Consider the following 21,457-nt stretch of genomic DNA (forward strand, 5'->3'; position numbering starts at 1 on the left):
CAAGATTTAAAAAAAAAATAAGGGATTGCCACAGATTTTGAAAACGTCAATAAAGAAAACATCGAGGAGTGGCTCAATTATGATTTAAGTGATCCAGGTTTCAAACGCATGGATGGTGTAGATATCGTTTCTTTTGTTTCTCAAGAGGAAGAAAATGAGAGTGACACTACAAGGCCACTTATCTGCTTAATTATGAGCGTTTTTCTTAATAAATAATGAGTATTAAATTATGAATCAAAAATTTGTATTGTAAATATGATATTATATTCGATACCAAGTCAAAATTTTATGATTCGGATTATCCGTGTTTTTCAATTATCCGTGCCCTTCCTCCCCAGCATTAGCCCGGATAATCGAGAGTGTACTGTATTTGTTTTTCTAAGTTTGAATCTATACGCCCATTAATTGATAACCGTTTTTGGAAAGTTAACATCGATTTGAAATGAGCTGGCGAAGATTCGTGTTCTTTTAAACTACGTGTTATGTTTTTGCAATCGTTAAATCCTGTTAACAATTTAGTTTTAGCTTGTGAAAATAGTTTACATACATAACAATAAATGGATTTGCTTTTTTCTGAAAATATCAACCTGTGTCGGAGTTCTGTATTACCATTTGCTTTTACACAATTATAATTTGATTCAGAGATATTTCTATAATATGTTTTGGTTTCTCTCTGTATACTCTACTTTTATTTTTTTTACGTCTCCAGTATGGCACGGTTTATTTATTAAAAAATATGAATCATTTTTTCAGATATATGCTCTGGCCACAATGCTAAATCCATAGGATAATCATTGTGAGTCATTACAGTATAATTTTCACCTTTACTTTCTTCCTCATTTTCTTTTTCAGAAAACTGTTCTTCAGTCCTTTCAGGAGTCTGTTCTTCAGACGTTGTAGGATGCTGCTCATTAATTTTTCCAAAGGGGTCTTCATCAGTTCTTCTACAGGGCTGTTTTTGGATCCTTTCCAGTGGTTGGTCTTCCTTCCTTTCAGAGAGCTGCTCATCAGTTCTTCTATAGGGCTGTTTTTCGGCACTTTCAAAAGGTTGATTTTCATTCCTTTCAGGGAGCTGCTCTTTAATTCTTCTACAGGGCTGCTTTTCGGTCCTTTCAAGAGTTTGGTCTTCGTTCCTTTCAGGGAGCTGCTCTTCGGTTCTTTCAGAAGACTGTTCTTCAAGTTGTTCCGAAATTCTGCCATTTTTAATGTAATTAGTTAGCGAATTCTTTTGTATGTAGCATTGAAATTTATCTAGAAATGCCAAACAATCGACGATGGTGATAGCAATTATCGCAAACCTTTGTACGTTACATAAAACAAGTAGTCGTAAACTCAAATATGTTATGGAAAAATGCATAGGAATTTCCGAATTATAATTTTTCTCAGAACGATTTGGAGACCCCTTAAATTTAGAGGCCACAGATATGCACCAATTTTGCTGTTCGATAATCCGCCACTGCGAGTATATAAAAAAATTTGCTTTAATATTGTACAATGACGTAGCAAAGCTATGTATAATATGTACGTTCAATAACATAGGTAAACGAGTTTATAAAACTACGTAACGGGATTTCGTTCTCCATCGCCGCTCACATCTTCACTAACACGTACTCCAAAAACATCGTCGAATTCTTTTAGTTGATCGCGAGTTGATTTAGTGAAAGGTACATATATTGTCCATGAGAGATTTTAATATATATTTTAAAAAAATAAGCTTAGCTCCATTCGTAGACTAAATTGTTTCACTGATTTTCAAAATCATCACGTAACATTTTAAAAATGTATAATCCGTGGAGAAGAATTCGAAAATTTTCTCATAATATCGATTTTATTAAGCGAACATTTTGTGATCAAATTGAGTGGAATAATGCACGTCCTTATACTGAGGTTCCTGGAGTGAAGCCTTTACCAATTCTAGGAAATAAATGGAGAAGTATTCCCGTCATTGGCAAGTACATACATACTCAACTCAATCAAATTATTTTTTTTATTTATTATCAAAGATTATTTAAAACGTATTTACAATTAGGAAGTTTCGATACCATGCACATGGATAAAGCCATGGAAAACATCTATCATGAATATGGCGACTGTGCCAAATATCCAAAATTCATAGATGACCGCGATGTGCTCTTCTTATTTAATCCAAATGATGTCGAAAAAGTATCTAAAAATGAAGTTGACAGGTATTAAAATAAATTCTCTAAAACACAATTTATTTCTATTTCATTTTGCACCATTTCCTTTTGCAACGTACTTTATACATATATAGTCCAAATTATGGATACATACATATGTATATGCGAATATAGTGCATTTTAATAATTGTATAATTTAAAATACAAATTTCAGGCCTTATTTAAAATCAATACACCATTATAAATACAATTTGAGGAAAAATTTCTTTGGACAGCATAGTGGTCTACTCGATGTGTATGTGGTTTTATGTACTTATAATATAATATAATAATAATAATCGATTAAAAATGTATAGGTAAGTATATTGAGCTACAGTTTTAAAGGCAAAAATATACTTTCTTTTATAGAGACGTTGAAGATTGGAAAAAATTCAATGCGAAAATTGGAAATATAATTTCAACAACTAATATTGCAGAAGCATATATTTCAGAAATTGAAGAAACAGTCACTATTTTTACAAATAAGTAAGTATTTTGAAATATTCTTATATATTATTCTTGTTAGGTATTACTATAAATATTTTGAATTTCAGGATTAAACGGCTGAAGGACCGTAGTGATGAAGTATCTGATAATTTCATTAAAGAATTACAGTTGTTGGCATTAGAGCGTATGTATTATTTTAGTTTAACATAAAAAATATATATTTTCCTTTGTTGTTTCCATTAAAAAATATTATGATTTTATTGTGCAGTTTTTTCTTGTGTTATACTTGGAAATACTACATCGACTGAAATTCAAAAGATGCACAACGCTCATCTACACATTTTGGAAATAACTGCAGTACTAGATTTTTTAACACCTATTAGAACAACGTTGAATACATCAGGATGGAAAAGTTTTACCGATGGGCTCGATGATATTTACGGGTATGAATTGTCATTTGATTTACAACAGTTGTAGGTAAACGTGATAATATTTATTTTCAATTTGCAGAATTATACAAAAACACACAAACGATTTCTTGAAGAATATTGATACCGGAAAAGAAGACGGCAATCGGATGTCTTTATTAAAACGACTTTTATCAACTCATACAGATAATTCTAGAGTAGCCACTAACGCAGCCTTTGATCTAGCTCTGATTTCAATGAATACGGTAAATTTATTTTGTACAAATAATTTAGAAAATTGTGTAAAATTTCAATTTGTCTATGTATAAATTTTAAGGTATCTACAAGTATTGCTTCCGTTCTTTATCAACTGGCGAACCATCAGGATGTACAAGATATTCTATATCGTGAATTAATAGCACAAATACCAAATAAAAATACCAAACTTTCTCCCAAAGAACTACAAAATATGCCTTATTTGGCAGCTTGCGTTCAAGAAACATTAAGGTAGAAGAGATAATAAACGGTTCGGTGGTTATTCCGCAAAAAGCGATCTCGCGCAAGTCACCAAAATTTTGATCACGGAACATCTGGCACCCAAAAACTCCATCAATCGAAAGCTATACACGCGAAATATTTTACCGAGATTTTAGTGACTTGCGCGAGATCGCTTTTTGTGGAATAATCCGTTTACCATGATAAATACATTAATTTTTCTGGTTTATATTATAATAATTAGTTAGTTGGATTTCAAACCTAAGAAATAACATTAATGGAAACCTGCGCACCCACAATAATAGTTTTAAATCCAAATAAGCAAATATTATATTATAGAACAGGTTAATGGTGAGATTTTATTACATTTAATAAAATTATAGGATGTACCCGATTATTGTAGCAAATTCAAGATATTTGTCAAAGGATACTGTTCTCAGTGGATTTCAAATTCCAAAAGGAGTAAGAGTTTTTTTTTTTTTAAAACGTTTGGTTTTGAATAACAACTATAAATATGAAATATTCTTTCAGACTCACGTAATCTTTGGACATTATGTTATTAGCAATTCCGATAAATATTTTGGTAATAATTTAAAATTTCTGCCGGAAAGATGGTTGGCATCTAAATCAAAAACTTTTCACGATTATGCCACAGTGCCTTATGGTTGTGGTGAAAGAATGTGTCCGATGAAACACATGGCCGATTTATATATTAAAATAGCAATTTTAAAAGTTAGTAAAAGTTTTATTTTATTTGTAAGTAGTGAGAAAATGTCGCCACCGTTTGTTTGTGTACAATATATATTTTATTTACAGATGGTTCAACACTATAAAATTGAATTCAAAGGAGAAAAACTAAAATATTCAACTCAGCCTCTACTTGCATTAAATGGACCGTTGAGATTTACGTTCGCTGAAAGACATTAAATTTAAAATACTAATCTAATAATAATAATGCACATTAGATAAGAGTGGAAACGCTACAGTTATTGGCTAGTGTAACGTTATTGCTCATTTGAATTTCAAAATTAAAAAAATTACAATCCGTGTATAATTTTTACGTCCTTCATAGTGCTCTTCTTCACTATGTTCTAATGTATTGTGATATACATATATGTATGTATATTATTTTACCATCAATTTACTGTATTATTTTAGTTGAAATAGCCGATAACTGGAGAGTTTCCCTTTTCTTGATTATAAATATATCTTTTACATTGAAATTTAATGAAGTATAATATTTATTATGTCAAATTACGTAATCAAAATCAATAAAAAACTCCAAACACTTTTATTACACACTTTCAACATTATTATGAATCTAAAAGATTTAGCGGAAACGTAACAGTCGTTCACCATATAAAAATAAGAGTCAAGTTAAGCAAAGATTTTTTTAGGCGACTTATATTTTATCGGGAGGTGGGAGCCTACTTTTTAAAAATATAAGTAGGGATAGGGATTTGAATGTCGAAAATAAAATATTCCCCTTACCTAATAAATATAATAACAAACCTTTTTTTCAAAGACTAATATATACATAGGTGCAAACAAGTATACAATGTACATATATTCAAGAATTTAAATATTCTAAATTTGAACCATGGTCGAATTAAAAAAAAATTATGTTTTATTAAATTAAATTTTGGTAATTTTTACAAACAGCATCGAGGTAAATTTTTTATGATAGTATGGAAGGCGTGTGTAGTGAAATGACGGAATTGTTAAGACACGATTATGAAGGGAAGGAAGTAAAGTAGTAACAAACCAGCAAGGCCGACTTGGTCCCGATTCGCAGGATGGTGACCAAAGCTCGACCATATCGTAGAGCCGCCACAACAGCATATATTTTTTTAATTTAAAAACTATTTACATGGGTACCTACCTAGTTAATAAAAATTATAATCTTTACGATGGATTTAAGCCCCAATGCCTACCCTCTCAGCTGTGTTTACGATACTGCCAATTAATAAATATCTAGGTATATTTTGTACGGTTCAGTCGAACGATCTCGAGCACGTCATTAAAATCTCGATCACGCAACGTCTGGCTCCCAAAAATTTATTTCATCGAGAATTCAATTTTTAGATATTCCGTATTCGCGATTTTCATTGCAACGATTGTCGTATGCGCTATCACAATGTGTGAAATAATCCGTTCACCCTTTTGTACCCTCGATGAAACTTTTGTTCACAATTAAATTCATGCCAACTGATAGCTATACAATTTAATATATCATTTAATCCAAGTGGACAACAAAGACCGAATGGCCAACGACTTTTGTGCTTTGTCTATTTCAATTTTAATTTTAGAATGGTCACATTAAAGATTACGTTTAGGCCATATATCAGCTGTTAGTGACTTAACCTACATAATATACTCGCTGTTATAACACGCCGGTGCACTGGTGTATTCTGAGTTATCAAATTGTTTATAATAATAACATTGAAATAGGATATTGGAGACCATCATCGAGAGGACGAACTCTAAGTGTCCCGATTTCTTAACATTTATCACACGAAATGGATACCTACTTAAAAAATAGTAGACATATATTGGTAATTGAGGCAATTTCACTTTATAATAACAGAGTGAAGCTTATAGAAAGCTTGTGTTTACCGAAATTTCCATTAGAATTTCCTGGGTTCCAAAATATTACTTCACTGACAACACAATAAAATAACTATATTGAATCAAAATGAACATTGGCAATCGGTTGATTGGAAATTGTTATTTATTTTCAGAATGATCAGAAAGAACTAAAAAATTTAGTCATTGTTATGGGCAATGAATCTTGTGACCTAGATTCAGCAGTATCATCTTTGGTATATGCTTTTTTTTTACATTGGACCTATGCAAATTCTTCAGAAGTTAACAGACACTTTTCTGATACAATATTCGTACCAATTCTTAATGTTGACAAAGAAGACTTACCAATAAAAACGGAAGTTATGTACTTTCTGAATAAAAATTCTATTTCAATAGATAATATTATTTGCAGGTAATTTGTCTGATTAAAAATGTTAATAGAAAATTTTATATAATCTAATTTTATTCTTATTTTCACAATAGAGACCAAGTCGATGTGGAGTTATTATTGTCCAAATATCATGGTCAATTAATATTGGTTGACCATCACATTCTTAGTACAAGAGATGCTAATTTATTTGCTTATGTTAAAAATATATTTGACCATCGACCAAAAGATGTTATAGCTTGGAAATACGACGTGGACATAGTTGAATCAAACATTGTTGAAGTTGGATCGTGTGCTTCAGTAATCTGTTCAGAAATTGTTAAAAACAAAGCGAATATTGAATTCTTAAACCAAAATAGGGATTCAACGTATTTGTTATATGGTGAATTTTTTTTCCTTTATAATGTAATTACACATATGTGTATATCATTATTGATTTTATTTTCAAAATTTCAGGTACAATAGTTCTTGATACTGTCAACTTTCTGGTAAGTGCAGATAAAGCACGGCCATTGGATTTTGAAATGGCTGAACTTCTTGAAAAAATTTTAAGCATAGAAAATTGTGATCGACATAAGTAATCATCACTTTAACTTTTAATTATGTTTGTCGGAATTGATTTTAATCTGTTTGATGTTTAAGAAAGCAGCTTTTTGAAGATCTTCTTAGAGCGAGAACTGATTATTCGAATTTGAATGTTCATCATTTACTCAAACGTGATTTGAAAATCATGAATAAAATATCTATTCCGGGTTTACCTATGCTGGTGGAGGTAGCATTGTTTTTACATTTCATTATTGGTTCCAAATGGATTGAAATTTATTTTTTTAATACTTTTTTTGATTTTAGGAGTATTTACAAATGAAGGATAGTATGAATGCTTTGGAAACATTTTCTACGGATAATAATTGTTCTGCCATTGTACTGATGGGTTTAAAAGTACAAGACGATGTTGTAAACAGAGACATGGCTGTCTGCGGGACAAAAGAAACAATAAAAGTATGAATTATAATTATATTTCATCTACATAATACTTCAACTGTAAAATAAAATTATTTATTTCATTTCAGGCTATTGTGGATGGCTTTTGTAAATCTACAAGTCCTAACTTAGGTTTGGCTGAAAAAAAATCTCATTCTGGAAAATGTAGATATTTTTGGCAATCTAATACCAAAGCATCCAGAAAACAAATAATACCATTATTGAAGGCTTTGGATCTATAAATTTATCAACACGTCCCTGTACCCATTACATACATATATTAATTCATCTCCAAAATAAAACCCTTATTTTTAGTTTCTCTTGAAATTTCGTCTACGAAATTGCCTCTACTTTCATCCATGCTCCGTGTTTTGATTTAAGAAGCATCGCTTTTCTTTCATACTCAATTGGATATTGTGTTTTTGCACAAGAACTTAGTTTGAAATCTCTTAGCAGGTAAAACATTGCGAACTTTGCAGACATCATTGCAAACCGCAAACCTAATGAATAAATAAAATTTAAATTTTATATTTAATTGTTATAATAAAACTTAAGTTCTGCTATTTGAACTTACCTATACAATTTCTGGGTCCACCACCAAATGGCAAAAATAAATGTGGCGCCCTCTTTGCTTTTTCTTCAGGCGAAAATCTTTCCGGGTCAAATACATGTGGATCTGGATAATGTTCAGGGTCCATCATTATACCTGAAATTGATATGGCAACAACATCTCCAGTGTCAAGATTCACATTTGTCCCTGGTAAAGTATAAGGTTTTGTGCAGACCCTGTCTACCCTTGATACCGGTGGATACATTCTTAAAGTTTCTGTAATAAAAATAATTGTAAACAATTAATTGAAATGTACAAAATATTATTAACTACCAAAAAGTACAAGTATTTATTATATAGTACCTAAAAAGACCTTCTCCATGAAATGTAACTCTCTAAGACAATCATATGTGCAGTCTTTATTTTTCTTTGCAACTTCGTTTATTTCATTTCTTAGACGATCTTGAATATCAGGATATTCACATAATACAGCACAAGCAAAACTTAATAAAGTACTGGTCGTTTCAAATCCAGCAAATAAGAACAATATAGCTTGAGCTTGAATAACTCCTTCACTTATTACTACCAAATAATAATGACAAATATTATTAAACAAATGTTACATTGTCATATGATTAATAAAAAATATATTTTTTTTTTTTACTTTTTTCACTGGAATTATCATCAACTTCTTTTTGGGCAGCATCCATCATCAGCTGCAGAAAGTCATTTCGTCTATAAAAATAAAAATAATTAAATAAACATTTGTATGCTTATTTATTTATAATTAAAATTAATTGTGTTTATATGTTTCAAAATAATTCTGCATAATATGAAATACATCATTTTAACTATCTTAGCTTTTATAAATATGTATGTATAATACTGTACCTATTTTCTGTTTTATCTTCCCTTTTTTGCTTTTTGCCCATAACTACATCGGAAAGGCTTTGAAGGGCTTCTGTGTTAAAAAAATTAAATCTTAAAAATCTCAGAGCATGAGGACAGAATGTTAAGATAAAAAAGAATATTGCTCGATTGAATATAGATATATCTGTAAATTTTGCTGCATCCTAAAATTCGACAAAATCATAAGAACTAATTTCTATTGTACAATTGATAATGTGAATTAATGAAATGCTTACCTTTACAAATTGAGCATTTGGATCTTTCAACGATGCACAATCCAAACCGAATGCACAACTTCCAATCACCTCGAGAGTAAAACGACCTATAAATTCCTTCATTTCTAAATCGTTGTCTCCTTCTAAAGATTTATTAATTGAAAAAAAATTAGTAGTGGAGTGTATGTATTTCAATGACATGAATATTTTTTGTTGTTATCTCACCTGTTCTATTTTTTAAAAATTCTACCATTTGACGTCCACATTGCTGCACCAAATTTTCCATACCACGAAGTTTACTAGAGCTGAAAGCTGGTGTCAAAATCGCACGTACACCTTTCCATTCTTTCCCCTTTTAAACAATATATGATATATTTATTAATATGTACGTACTACTTAAATATTATCTTGTCTCCATAACATTAAAATTAATATTCAGTACCTTTAGGTTTATTAACATTTTTTTAATTGAATCTGGAGCTCGAGAATTCATTATCGTATTTCTATCAACAAAATGGTCGAAATCTTTTATCATTATTGTTTTCAACAACTCTGGACATCGTATCAATAGTAAAGGTCTTCGCCCCTCAAAATACCCTATGAATATGTGTTTGTATTATTGTTAAAATGTAATAAAATAGTACTAAATAAATGCATAAACAAAAATTAAAATACATGAACGCATCTAAGAAGATGTAAAATAAAAGAAGAAAGACTTTCTGGGCAAAATATTATAGTAATATATGTATGTATGTATGTAAAAAAAGTATCTAGTAAAATTGTTGAAATGATATATTATACATACCTCCATAAGGCAATCCATCGAAATACTTATAAATTGCTATGTTGAATTCATGAAATGATATTTTCAAAAATATTCTTTCTGCTATATTTCCAACGATTATTTTGGGCTTTTTAAACGGTATTCCTTTTTCTCGAAAGTAATTGTGCGTGGCCGTATAATAATGATATAATAGAACCAATACAATAAGGAAAAAAACTAATCCTAAATTGTTTCTCAGCAACTGATAGAAAAAGTCAATACTCAAATAATCCATGATAGCTCAATTGAACCTGAAATGTAAAAAAATATTGATATTTTTTTTATATGTACATACATACATACGTAAACGAGAAGGTAAACAATAAACGTATATTGAATAAATGGGGCTTACATATAACATATTACACACTGAATAAATATTCTTATCGCGCATTTGTTTGAGATTCTTATCAAAAAATTTAATTAAATTCTAGTATTCAATAAAAAGCGAACAATATTTAAAGGCATACATAATTTTTCAAATTTAACAAAGAAATTACTGTCGTCATGTAATGAATATCTAGATTATATTATTGTACGACTTCTATAGGTTACCAAAAGTATTCTAGTCCTACAAATTAAACAATACTTCAAACTAAACGTGAGGATGACTCGGTAAAAAATAATGATGACATCAAGATAAATTAAAATTAATTACAAAACTCGCTTTCTACGTGTTGCAATACTTTCATGTTTATATATTAACAAAATCGAAAGAGACGTCATCTCTTGTAATGTTCACTGAAAATGCACTCTTTCAACATTATTATTAAATGAGATTTCACATTTTTCGATAACACACACTCAAATGTGTAATATATTGTGTAAGGAATATTAAATACAAAGAGTTGAATGTTACCACTTTGCCAGATAAACTTAAAAATATAGATATAGTAAAATATTACAAGCAAAAAGTACCTAATTGTTGAACACTGTTGAACAACGTAATAATGGACTTCTTCTGAGCATCAAAATTGTCATTCGTCCGGTCGATTACACTTGTGAAACCAGTACTCCTCAATCTGCTGTATGGCCAGTGATTACTGGAATGGCCAGTGTTATTACATTATGCATACAGACAATAATTTAAAAAAAAGTATAGATACATCTACTGCATTACTCATTTGTATACTATAAATTCCCTTGATTATTTATTTTTTGCGATACTAAATAATAATTCACAATACACTTGGAAAATCACTTTAAAATTTGTGTGGTCGTGAATAATTCAAGGTTTTTTCCCTATTCATTTAAATTGATGTTCTAATGATGCAAATAATAGTGTATCAAAATCATTACTATGACAACATCTCCCAAGGTGATATCATGCACAAAAATAAAAAGGAATATTTGCCTGCGTATTTTGGATTAAATAATTACTGACAAAATTGAACTTGTATGGAATTTCAGTGAGTAAAAGCTTAAGAAGTGCATGCATTGACAAAAGCATATCTGAATATGAATTTACCTCGTTCATAGATCAATTTGATGCACTTTGATGCGTATTACAATAGCACTGCACTCGAAAGCTGTAAGTTGTTTACCTTCTATTTTGACACTAAAAAATAGACGCATGCGCAAAAGTCACCAAATAAAAGCATGAATGACCAAATTGACCAGATGATTTTCATCGTTCATGACACCTGTAGCCCAACAAGACAAATATTATACAAACAGCGAACAAACTTTTGTAGTTCGTAATTTCGAACATAGAGGACGCTATTTACTGTAACTAGTTTCATACACAAATCATCAATTCAATATTTTGATTTTGGTTTTAAAGAAGTGGTTAAATGCTTTTTATTATTACTAAATTATATTCACAATGCATCTTATATCTATGTATTTTAATAGGTACTGATCGACTGATCATTTTCTATTTTACAATTTTATTTTATTTTTGTTAGTAATTATCATAGTATATTATATTATTCTAATCAGGGACCCGAACCGCTATTTTTTTCGTTCCAGTTCGGTAAAAAAATATATATCGGTTCCGTTACGGTTTTTGGTTTTCGGTTCTCTTGTATTTGAATATTAGCAACTTAATGTAAATACACCCACACCTATTTAAAGGTCGAAAAAAATAGTGTGGATGACTTAAAATCTCGAGTTCAAATTTTCGCAAGATCACAAAAATTCATCTACTGTTACTACGTAGATCAGCGGTTCCCAACCTGTGTACGCGAAAAAAATCATTAATGGTGGACATGCAGGAATTAATGATTTACAATCATAGATAGAAATATTTTTTACATAATTAATAAACATTATCATAGTCAACGCATCGATGAATTCATTAAATTTCATAAAATTTATTTTGTTGGGAGATTTAATTAAGAAAAAAATATATATTATATGTACTTCGTAAACTTGTGATTTTATTAAAACTATATATCAGTCATAGAAGTATTACGAAATAGTATATAAATATAAAATCTTTATATGGTGGTACAAGTGGTACGCGAGTCAAAAACGGCTAGGAGCCGCTGACGTAAATAGATAAAGTAAAAAAAATATTTTATAGTGATACAGTTTGATTGACGATTTTCGTTGACGATGCGAAGATTTTTGGAAAGAAATTTTTGCCTGCGGCGTCGTTTTAGCTTTTTACATAATACGAAATATGAATTTTAATGTTACAATTTGAAATTTTTTCAAAAATAAAGTTGATTATTTTTATTATATCTTTATAACCACTCCATATTTTATATAAATAACCTCAGTATGTCCAAAATAATTGATTTTTATTTTTTTTGTATTTTTGTTTTTCCAATTTCTTTCATATTTTTTTTCAAAAAACAGCTTTTTTTCATATTTTATAGCTCAATAAGGTGTATGCAAAGTATATTTTCCATATTTATTTTGATTAAAAAAATTTTTTTTTTTTGAAAAGGAATTCAATTTGACCAATTTTTGCCTCCCAAGAAAAAGCCGAAATTATGTCGTTGGTCATGTGTACAAAATTCCGTCATTTAATTCCCTTTATGCGACCACAACTTTTTTTGATGAAATGAAAAAATCAGAAAAATTAGATTACAACTATTGAACGACAGTGTGAATACTCAATTTACTTCGCTGTTATTTTCTTAAGCGACGTATACATTTTAGCCTAATATTAATTTATAAATAATGAATTACCACTCAACCTTTTTTTGGGCAATATGTATTAGTATATAATATATTTACTGATTTATTATTGAGTTTTGAGATTTGTTTATTTTTGAGATTGAAAAATCCGGTAATTTACTGGTAAACCAGTAATTGTCAAAAAAAAAATCGGATTACCGGTAAACAGAAATTAGGGTAAATTGGACCATAATATATACATATATATTAAAATAAATAAATAAATATATTAAGTCTATCATTATATGTAGAGAAATCATAAATAAATTTTTGGAAAACCTTGTATGTACTTCATTTCATGAATATCTCTAGCCCAAATGTGGTACTTGAGATACAGTGACTTTCACACACAGCATAACTATAAAGCCGTGAAAAAAACCATTTGGCTATTGATACATATACGAATTATATGTATAAATACAGCATATTTAAAATATGTGTGACGTTTATTTTTAATAAGTTGTATTGTTATGAGGCGCATGCGCTGTTAAGTTAGATAATGAACACTTTTTTGCAAGCAATGTCCATGAGAAGGGTCGATAGTAAAACGTTGAATAAATGTGTAACGCTCCACAGTGCCTTTGTATTCGTAATTGAATACGATAGTATGTATGTGATAAATTACATAATATTTTAAAAACAATTTGTAGTAAATGAGATTTTAAAAAATGTACGATATTATTAATAAATGTAAATAAATTTTAAACTGACTTGGTCTTTTATCGTTTCATAGGTATTTTCCACTCCAACAAATATGTAGTAAACGCGAAAATGTCGTTGAACTCAATAATAATTTTAACGAGATTAACTCGGATTTCCTTCATGTCTCGCGCATCGTTGAATTATATAATCAGACATGCAAACTTTTAAAAGGATTTTGCGAATTATCAAATAAATATTTGTAGATTCCATCGCATATGACTATGTACTTTAAATCACCACTATGCCTATACGTTTTATTTTATTCATATGTATGTACATATGTGTATACAGTGTCGTATTAACGCATTGGCAACGGGGTGGTTGCCAAGGGCGCCGGATGCCGGATGCAAATTCGCCAATTTTTTCATTTTTTTCAAATTATTAAAAACTACATATTTCAGATCGACTAGCAGTCAAGATCAGACGCAAAAAATATTGCTACGGCTCTGCATACATAATAGTAAATATATATATATAATATATACATATGTATATATTATATATATATATATATATATATATATATATATATATATATATATATATATATATATATATATATATATATATATATATATATATTTACTTTATAGTATTACGTATGCGTATTTAAATCATCAGGATACTGATACATCACCTGATAAATCGATAATGTAGAAGAAGTATTAACTTCATTATCAGAAGGATTGACTTTCCATGCTAAAACTTTCCCCCTATATATAAAAGTCTCCCATAGAAATGAGAGAGGTATTATTATTAGCAATGGATAATGGAGTTTTTATGTAGGTGAGGATATAAGACATAAATACGTATTAAAATATCATGTTACCACATATTTTGTAATTATGAAAAATATCAGATGACTGATATAGCAAAACATGTAATGCTGTAAACAAAGCAACCACACTATTATTGCTTCTTACATAGCTACTCAAAGATCAAAAGATTACAAAGCTTTAATAATAAATATCGATGGCACGTGTCAATACACAGCGACACGTCATCTTTGTTACCCTTGTAAAGTGTGCTATATAAAATAAGTAGTGCTGTTCATACGAGTATTGCTCACACGAGGATCCCACCAAAAACAAAAAAAAAGTGATAAAAAATAATCTAACAATCTATTTTAATTTTAAATGATTTTTATTATTACTAAATAATGTTCACAATACATCTTACATATATCTATTTTAATAGCTACTGATGTACTGATCATTTTCTATTTTATTTTTTGTTAGTAATTATAGGATTATATTATTTTAATTTTAATATACAGCATAATAGGAAAAAGCACTAAAAAACCTATTTACAATTCTTATCAATGCTCATAGTACTGGTGACCGTGAAAAAGTCGAAAATATTCGTTTATCATGCATACATATGGAAAACATGTATGTGGCGTAAAATATCAGTGGCGAGCGGTAAAACTCTCTCTCCCCCCGTCGTAAATCCTCACTTAATTTGCGCGAGCAGGATACAACAGGAACAAGAGGAACATACTTTTCCTCCCGTATCCTGCACGCGCACATTAAACAAGGCTGTATGATCAAAAGAGAGATAATTTCACCGCATGCCACTGATATATATTGTATATACATAGTACTGTTTACCATGCACCCTTTTTTTTGATCTTTCGACTTATGATCTTTCGATTTTCGATCTTTGCCTTCCGATATTTGCTTTTTCGACCTTTTCACTTTCGGTCCCGTGAGGTAGACCCTCATAATACATATCTTATATTAAGTAAAGAATCTCTTAAGTCGACGATCTATAGCAGATTGTGTTTAGGTAATCTGTGTAACAACCGATAGAAAACGTTGAGAATAATAAATAATCCGTTCACTATATTTATATTTTCATTTGTATTGAAACTGATAGATTATACGGGTCTAGGTGACGAGCCAGAATGTTAAATTACAGAAAACACAAATATCGGAAGGCAAAGATCGAAAATCGAAAGATCTTAAGTCGAAAGATCAAAAAAAAGGGTGCATGGTAAACGGTACATACTCACTTAATTTGCGCGAGTAGGATACAGCAGGAACAAGAGGAACAGGCTTTTCCTCCCGTATTCTGCGCGCGCACATTAATACGGGAGGAAAAGCCTGTTCCTCTTGTTCCTGTTGTATCCTACTCGCGCAAATTAAGTGAGTATGTACCGTTTACCATGCACCCTTTTTTTTGATCTTTCGACTTAAGATCTTTCGATTTTTGATTTTTGCCTTCCGATATTTGTGTTTTCTGTGATTTAACATTTTGGCTCGTCACGGAGACCGAGATTATACATATGTTACCAGTTAAACTAATTACTATTGTTAGGTGCTATTTATCTATTTAAGAAGACTACTTGGGAAATATATAGTATAAATATATAGGCTGTAATGCAAAAAAAATCTATGGGATTTATAGCGATTATAGGCACGAAACTTTGTGTCGTCGTTGCTAATATATTCTTCAGGCATAGTTCGAAGCCAAAAATAAATAATTAAAAAATATGTTTATTAAAATTTTTCCGTCAAAAAACAATTTAAATAAATTGGGGCTAAGTACCTTGAAATTTCAAGGTTCAGCAATCGATCTAAAATTACATACATGCATATCCTTACGCAGCCATTTATATTATATTTCGCACATGGGGACAAATGTCTGGACTCTATCGATTTTCTTACACGAAGACAAATTTTCCGCTTTGCGAGCAATAATTTCCAGACCAGGGAAGGGGGGGGGGGGTGAAATTGCGAATTTCTGATGAACATTTTTCCTTCCATTGATTATGCTGCGTTTATACAATCGTGAGTCATGGTGGATCGATGAACTCGTAGCTGGGCTCCCCATCCCTAGCCTCAGCCCCAGCCCCAACCCCGGCCCCCATGAGCCCCCCCAGCCCCGGCCTCCGCCCCCCGTCACCGCCCCAGTTTCCAAGCGGGGGCTGCGCAGTTCGGGTCGGAGCCGCGCGCGCGTTGTTTCGCTGTCAACATTCTCCCTCGATCGCATTTGACAATTCAAATGTCATTGATGGTAATTTTCGCGCCAAAGCGCAATCGGTTGCGGTTTTCTAAAGGCTAACGAGTGAATTAAAACGTGCCACCCCTCACTATTTTTAAAACCTTACTTTCGATTGATACGCCGATACGCGCATAATGTCGCAGTAGACGTATGACGTAATTAGTATACGTGTGCATTATAATATAGACGCAAAACTAAATATAAATAATATCACGCAGGCAGATAATACAACAATGAAAAATATACGAATACATAGAAAAGATTTTTTTAATTTTCTTTTGTTGCTGGTTAATATTTTTGCTATTCATCCACAATATTTTAGTATTATTATTGAAAAATATTAACTATGATCTATATTTTATTTTAAAATTTGTGTAAATAATTTAATTATTGATTTAATAAATACATACATTAAAAAAAACTAAAATTGTTCGTAATAAATTTTATTTACATATTGCTTTGCTTTAAAATTTTGTTATTAAATGTTGCTATAAACTTGTCATTATAAGTGCCATCCAGTCAGAGGGAAGGGTTAACCCGGTGACCCCAATTTTATTTAGGGTGGTACTTGCACTTTCCAAAGTCCGCTCAAAGGATGCGAAAGTAAAGATAGTCACGTATTTGATGCTAAGCACCTCTTCTTTTCTTGCTTAGCAGTGCTTTCATTATTTTCTACCTACATACATATATAATATAAATGGATTTTTATTTGAAAATAAAAACATATAAACAATATAAATTAGTGCGTTTTACCATCAATGTGCTGTAAAAGTTAAATAAATTGTTCATTAACTAATTGGTAAGCCCAGGGGAGCATCCCCTCGAATCTCGATGAGTTGCTGGTCTATTTTGTAAGTATTAAAGACGATGCTTTATATATGCATATGTACATACATATATGTGTACTCAACTGTGTTCAAAATGCGACACGCGTATTTTAATACAATAATTTATAACGCACAAATATTATAATATATATTTACTCAAAATTTTTTGTATAATTAAATTTAGTTGAATATATACATATTTATTTTTTAACTTTAATGCTTTTTTTTAAATTTACATATGACTTTTACATGTCAACTCGTCTCGCATTTTCTTTTAAATTTTCTAAAATTTTATTACTGTTTCAGCGATGATGTATTATATTAAACCACTAGTAAAATATTATATGAAAATATGTAGATGTATTGTTAAATTGTTACGAAATAAAGCGAATAGCGTATGCATTTAAATATGATTCCTGAATTCGTACCATTTTTGAAAAATGTGTATTGTTAATTTGTTTATAATTGTATACAATTTCATACGCTTTATTTGTGTATCAATATTTAAAAAAATAATTACAATCTCTCCTCAAAGGTTTTTGAAATTAAATAAATTATGTTGAAATACATCTGAACGCATGTATTTTCTTATGTATTGACAGGGGATGCGTGACTAAACTAAATTTTAGTTGAGAAGATATCAGTAATTTACTGAAAACGAGGCGTAACCCGAAAATCACCGTTTTATCACCACGTCGTTGAGTTTATTCTTCAAGTTGATACACAATTTGTACAAGGTACCCATTGGAATTGCATTTTAAAAATTATTACATACACGATTCTAATCGCACTCACTTGAACATTTTTAATGAGTACCTTTGTGCAGTCATATTTTCATTGCTTTTTGTGTTGAAATTAGATAGTAAGACAACTATTTTAAAAATTACGATATTGATTAATAAAAACTATTTATTACGGTTATATCTGATGTTTTGCTTGATGGTAACATGTATGTACATATATACATATGTAATTTTATTTTTATGTAAAATTTAAATATTTATTCCCTACTAGAATTTGTATAGCATCTTTTTGCAGTATTCTCCAATAATAAATATGTATGTATGTAGATTAAACATGTACGTGGAGTACTTGTACATTATCTTAAACCCTTAATTATTGTACCTATGTATATTAAAAAAATGAATATTTTATGAGTTTGATCTATGCTTTTTGCTCGAATCCAGCTGTGTGGCAAATTTACATTTGCGATTCAATTTAACTTGCACTCATCACTCTTACGATTAAGATCATTTGGTCGATATGTTATAAATATATTATGTACATAAATACTATATAAATACAGACATATGTACATACTTGTATATACATACATACAAGCATACATTTCGCGCGATGTGAAACACGAATTTGAGCTTCTGCATAGCAACACAGCAAAAACATTATTTTATTTTCAACGAACTCCTATCAAATACTTCTCGGCCAGTGTTTGAATAAAGACATATACACAAATCTTTACGATATATATAATATTGAAAAAATACGTATAATCAGTGGTGATCAGAATATGCAGCTATATTTTAATCGACCATATGAGATTGTATTAAGTATATAATCAATATTTATTTTTTACAATTTTGCCAAAGTGACATAACAGATTTACTTCAGGGCATCATTATGACTTTGGTTATGTTGTATATTTTTAATTTTTGATTACACTATTAGCCAAAAATAAAAAATCAAGAATCAGTTATATAATATTGCTAGGTGCACGATCCTTTGTCGAATTTTCGTATTAAAATTTATATTATATTTCGACCATGGAGTTATAATATGAAAACATTGATTGTAAAACTATTGATTTTTTTGCAACTGCAATACAATAACGTTTTACGACATTTTTAGAACGTGAACAGCATTTAATGAATACTTGCACAGTCCGAATTCAGAGAACCAGTGACGTCTCTAGACAAATTGGCATTTTTACTTTTTACTAATTGTTCTTGATGCTGTTTTACAACAAGTAATAAATATTTTATATTACACATATTAGAGTTTACATAATATTTTACAAGTCAAATACGTATCTCCGTATAGTTAATATCGGTCACGCCCAGTTTTACATCAGATTACCCAAATTTAGATCAGGAAAAATTATTTGACGATTGACAACTGACGACGAAGATTATGCGAATTGTTCTATTGACGTTATAGTTCTTGCATTTAATACGTATACATTATTGATTCAAATTCATATCACTTTGTTAAAAAGCTTACTGAAGCAAGTACATACATACATATGTACATAAATAATTATCCACCACGATAATTATTTATGTACACGAAGTCAATTTTGCCCTTTACGATTTACCGATTAGGTAAATTTAGATATTGACAATCAATTCATTCGTGACATGTAAAGCCTAACTTAAATAAAATAACATAAACTATACGATGCAAGTAGAAAGGCAGACTAGGACTCAAGTAGAGATCTACGAAGTACAATTTTAAGTAAATGTAATTAAGTTACATTCACTCGTCGCTATCATTGCAGCGTTAATATCAGTCAATTAAAAAAAATGAACCCACATGTGATTGATTTATCAATAAATGCGAGTAGATTACTCGCATATCGAACTGATTTATTTATATATGTATGTACTTGTATATTATTTAGATACATATATATGGGGTTCACCTTACGGCACAAACTTTGAGTTGATGATTACTCGAAAAATGATAAAATGACTGAGTGTGTACGAGCTCTAAGATTAGAAGTGGGGGTAGACGCATGTATGAGTAAATCTCACGCATACACGCGTACTTGTCCCGCATTACCTTCCAGCCTGGGATGTTCTCCTGGTACGAGTTCATTTTTCGAGTCTTCTTGTTTCTCAGAGTTTATGCCGCAAGGGCCACCGATACATGTGTTCATAAACGCTCTACTGCATAAAAAAATTATTAAATCGAATGTCAATAAACTGCCACCAATGCGAATCAAGTCAAACTTTAATCCCCATTTTTGCACTCTTTTCCTCATGAAATTGATCATTTTATTTTTAAGTATGTAATGATGGAGGCAGCATCCGGAATCACGACCTGCATTATTTTTTCGCGGTCGGCTCGGTTGTTTCGTTCGGCTTCGCGTAATGACTTGATGAGGACGCGGGGCGGGCGCTTCGTATTCGTTTTCGTACTCGTAGTGGTCACCGATCAGGTGTTTGTTGGTCGCGGAGATGGCCACAAAACGAGCTGTCACGTCCCACGACAAAAGGTTGTTCATCTCTTTCGGACAAGAAAGAGAGGGGACGGGGAGCGAAGGGAGGGGGTGAGGGGGGGAGTAGCAGTCTGAGTTCGTTCGTTGGCTGGTCGGCAGTCGTCAGCTGCTAGTCGGCTCGTTTGTTTTGTTGCGTCGCGTGTGCGATGACAATTGCCTAGTGACGTATTGTTTTGGCTGCGACAGGCGGCTCCATCGGCGCCCCCGTGATGACGTGCCCCCGTCGGGCTACGCCCTCGCATCGCTGCTGATCTCAGTCGACTGCGACATGGAGAACCTTCGTAGGGCCATACAGTGAGTGCAAACATTCTCATTTCTGACCATAACCTAAGGGGGATGCGCCCTTGCGATACCAGCCTTTTCGTCTTGTACATATTTTTCACACCTGATGTGGCTAATATTTATTTGTGTATTTACAATGCCTATCTTGGGCTGTTGCATGCATTTTTTATACACAAACATATATTTGTATATGTACATGTTTCCCTGACCGAGACCCTTCAGGGTGACAATTTAAGGTTTCTTTTTATCAATTGCTCCCTTTTGATAAAATATGTCAAAGGTTTCATTCAAATGT

The 21,457-nt window shown here is 30.9% G+C and overlaps 4 protein-coding genes across 13 annotated transcripts in view; 3 read left to right on the top strand and 1 right to left on the bottom strand.

Moving 5' to 3' along the window:
- Window positions 1-1,512: 1,512 nt before the first annotated feature.
- Window positions 1,513-4,824, top strand: LOC143913405 (putative cytochrome P450 49a1). Of its 7 annotated transcripts, none has more exons than XM_077433155.1 (12): window positions 1,513-1,664; window positions 1,837-1,952; window positions 2,030-2,186; window positions 2,353-2,433; window positions 2,547-2,663; window positions 2,732-2,808; window positions 2,893-3,067; window positions 3,135-3,297; window positions 3,369-3,538; window positions 3,910-3,988; window positions 4,058-4,258; window positions 4,343-4,819. In XM_077433155.1, the coding sequence occupies exons 3-12, from the start codon at window positions 2,044-2,046 to the stop codon at window positions 4,451-4,453; spliced, it is 1,317 nt and encodes a 438-aa protein (XP_077289281.1). In that variant the 5' UTR covers window positions 1,513-1,664; window positions 1,837-1,952; window positions 2,030-2,043; the 3' UTR covers window positions 4,454-4,819. The 7 variants fall into 7 exon arrangements, with proteins under 7 accessions (XP_077289281.1, XP_077289280.1, XP_077289277.1 ...); XM_077433154.1 differs by having other exon boundaries at window positions 1,530-1,664; window positions 1,837-1,948; XM_077433157.1 differs by having other exon boundaries at window positions 1,562-1,664; window positions 1,837-1,948; window positions 2,060-2,186.
- A 1,018-nt stretch (window positions 4,825-5,842) lies between these two features.
- On the top strand, window positions 5,843-8,309 carry pn (exopolyphosphatase prune). Of its 2 annotated transcripts, XR_013260708.1 has the most exons (8): window positions 5,843-6,081; window positions 6,268-6,524; window positions 6,596-6,882; window positions 6,957-7,077; window positions 7,143-7,272; window positions 7,350-7,499; window positions 7,571-7,937; window positions 8,125-8,309. XR_013260708.1 is itself a non-coding variant. In XM_077433159.1 (7 exons), exons 1-7 carry the CDS (start codon window positions 6,046-6,048, stop codon window positions 7,721-7,723), a joined length of 1,134 nt encoding a protein of 377 aa, XP_077289285.1. In that variant the 5' UTR covers window positions 5,866-6,045; the 3' UTR covers window positions 7,724-8,309. The 2 variants fall into 2 exon arrangements, 1 of the variants encoding a protein (XP_077289285.1); XM_077433159.1 differs by having other exon boundaries at window positions 5,866-6,081; window positions 7,571-8,309.
- LOC143913404 (cytochrome P450 9e2-like) lies at window positions 7,496-11,587 on the bottom strand. Of its 2 annotated transcripts, none has more exons than XM_077433150.1 (11): window positions 11,447-11,545; window positions 10,897-11,021; window positions 9,961-10,229; window positions 9,598-9,752; window positions 9,381-9,507; window positions 9,177-9,295; window positions 8,923-9,104; window positions 8,696-8,766; window positions 8,395-8,613; window positions 8,056-8,307; window positions 7,496-7,981 (listed from the first exon to the last, which is right to left on the bottom strand). In XM_077433150.1, the coding sequence occupies exons 3-11, from the start codon at window positions 10,211-10,213 to the stop codon at window positions 7,815-7,817; spliced, it is 1,545 nt and encodes a 514-aa protein (XP_077289276.1). In that variant the 5' UTR covers window positions 10,214-10,229; window positions 10,897-11,021; window positions 11,447-11,545; the 3' UTR covers window positions 7,496-7,814. The 2 variants fall into 2 exon arrangements, with proteins under 2 accessions (XP_077289276.1, XP_077289275.1); XM_077433149.1 differs by having other exon boundaries at window positions 7,497-7,981; window positions 9,177-9,298; window positions 11,447-11,587.
- A 9,367-nt stretch (window positions 11,588-20,954) lies between these two features.
- The window catches only part of LOC143913403 (tripartite motif-containing protein 2-like), a 52,292-nt gene continuing 51,789 nt past the window's right edge, over window positions 20,955-21,457 (top strand). The window contains exon 1 of one of the 2 annotated variants that reach the window (XM_077433148.1): window positions 20,955-21,174. In XM_077433148.1, coding sequence (XP_077289274.1) covers window positions 21,149-21,174 — 26 coding nt within the window. In that variant the 5' untranslated portion in view covers window positions 20,955-21,148. The remainder of the gene's footprint in view (window positions 21,175-21,457) is intronic. The other variant, XM_077433147.1, reaches the window with a different exon arrangement.

This window comes from Arctopsyche grandis, chromosome 6, assembly GCF_051622035.1.
Source record: "Arctopsyche grandis isolate Sample6627 chromosome 6, ASM5162203v2, whole genome shotgun sequence".
Taxonomy (NCBI): domain Eukaryota; kingdom Metazoa; phylum Arthropoda; class Insecta; order Trichoptera; family Hydropsychidae; genus Arctopsyche; species Arctopsyche grandis.

Bases quoted from the DNA above. Each gene is read 5' to 3' on its own strand.
- pn (XM_077433159.1), top strand. From the start codon at position 6,046: ATGGATACCTACTTAAAAAATAGTAGACATATATTG. The intron at 6,525-6,595 runs GTAATTTGTCTG...TTTTCACAATAG, and splicing joins ATAGATAATATTATTTGCAG to AGACCAAGTCGATGTGGAGT. The intron at 7,500-7,570 runs GTATGAATTATA...ATTTCATTTCAG, and splicing joins GGACAAAAGAAACAATAAAA to GCTATTGTGGATGGCTTTTG.
- LOC143913404 (XM_077433149.1), bottom strand. From the start codon at position 10,213: ATGGATTATTTGAGTATTGACTTTTTCTATCAGTTGCTGAGAAACAAT. The intron at 8,767-8,922 runs GTACAGTATTAT...TTATTTTTATAG, and splicing joins GAAGATAAAACAGAAAATAG to ACGAAATGACTTTCTGCAGC. The intron at 7,982-8,055 runs GTAAGTTCAAAT...TTTATTCATTAG, and splicing joins TGGACCCAGAAATTGTATAG to GTTTGCGGTTTGCAATGATG.
- LOC143913405 (XM_077433151.1), top strand. From the start codon at position 1,780: ATGTATAATCCGTGGAGAAGAATTCGAAAATTTTCTCATAATATCGAT. The intron at 2,809-2,892 runs GTATGTATTATT...TTTATTGTGCAG, and splicing joins ACAGTTGTTGGCATTAGAGC to TTTTTTCTTGTGTTATACTT. The intron at 3,989-4,057 runs GTAAGAGTTTTT...ATATTCTTTCAG, and splicing joins GATTTCAAATTCCAAAAGGA to ACTCACGTAATCTTTGGACA.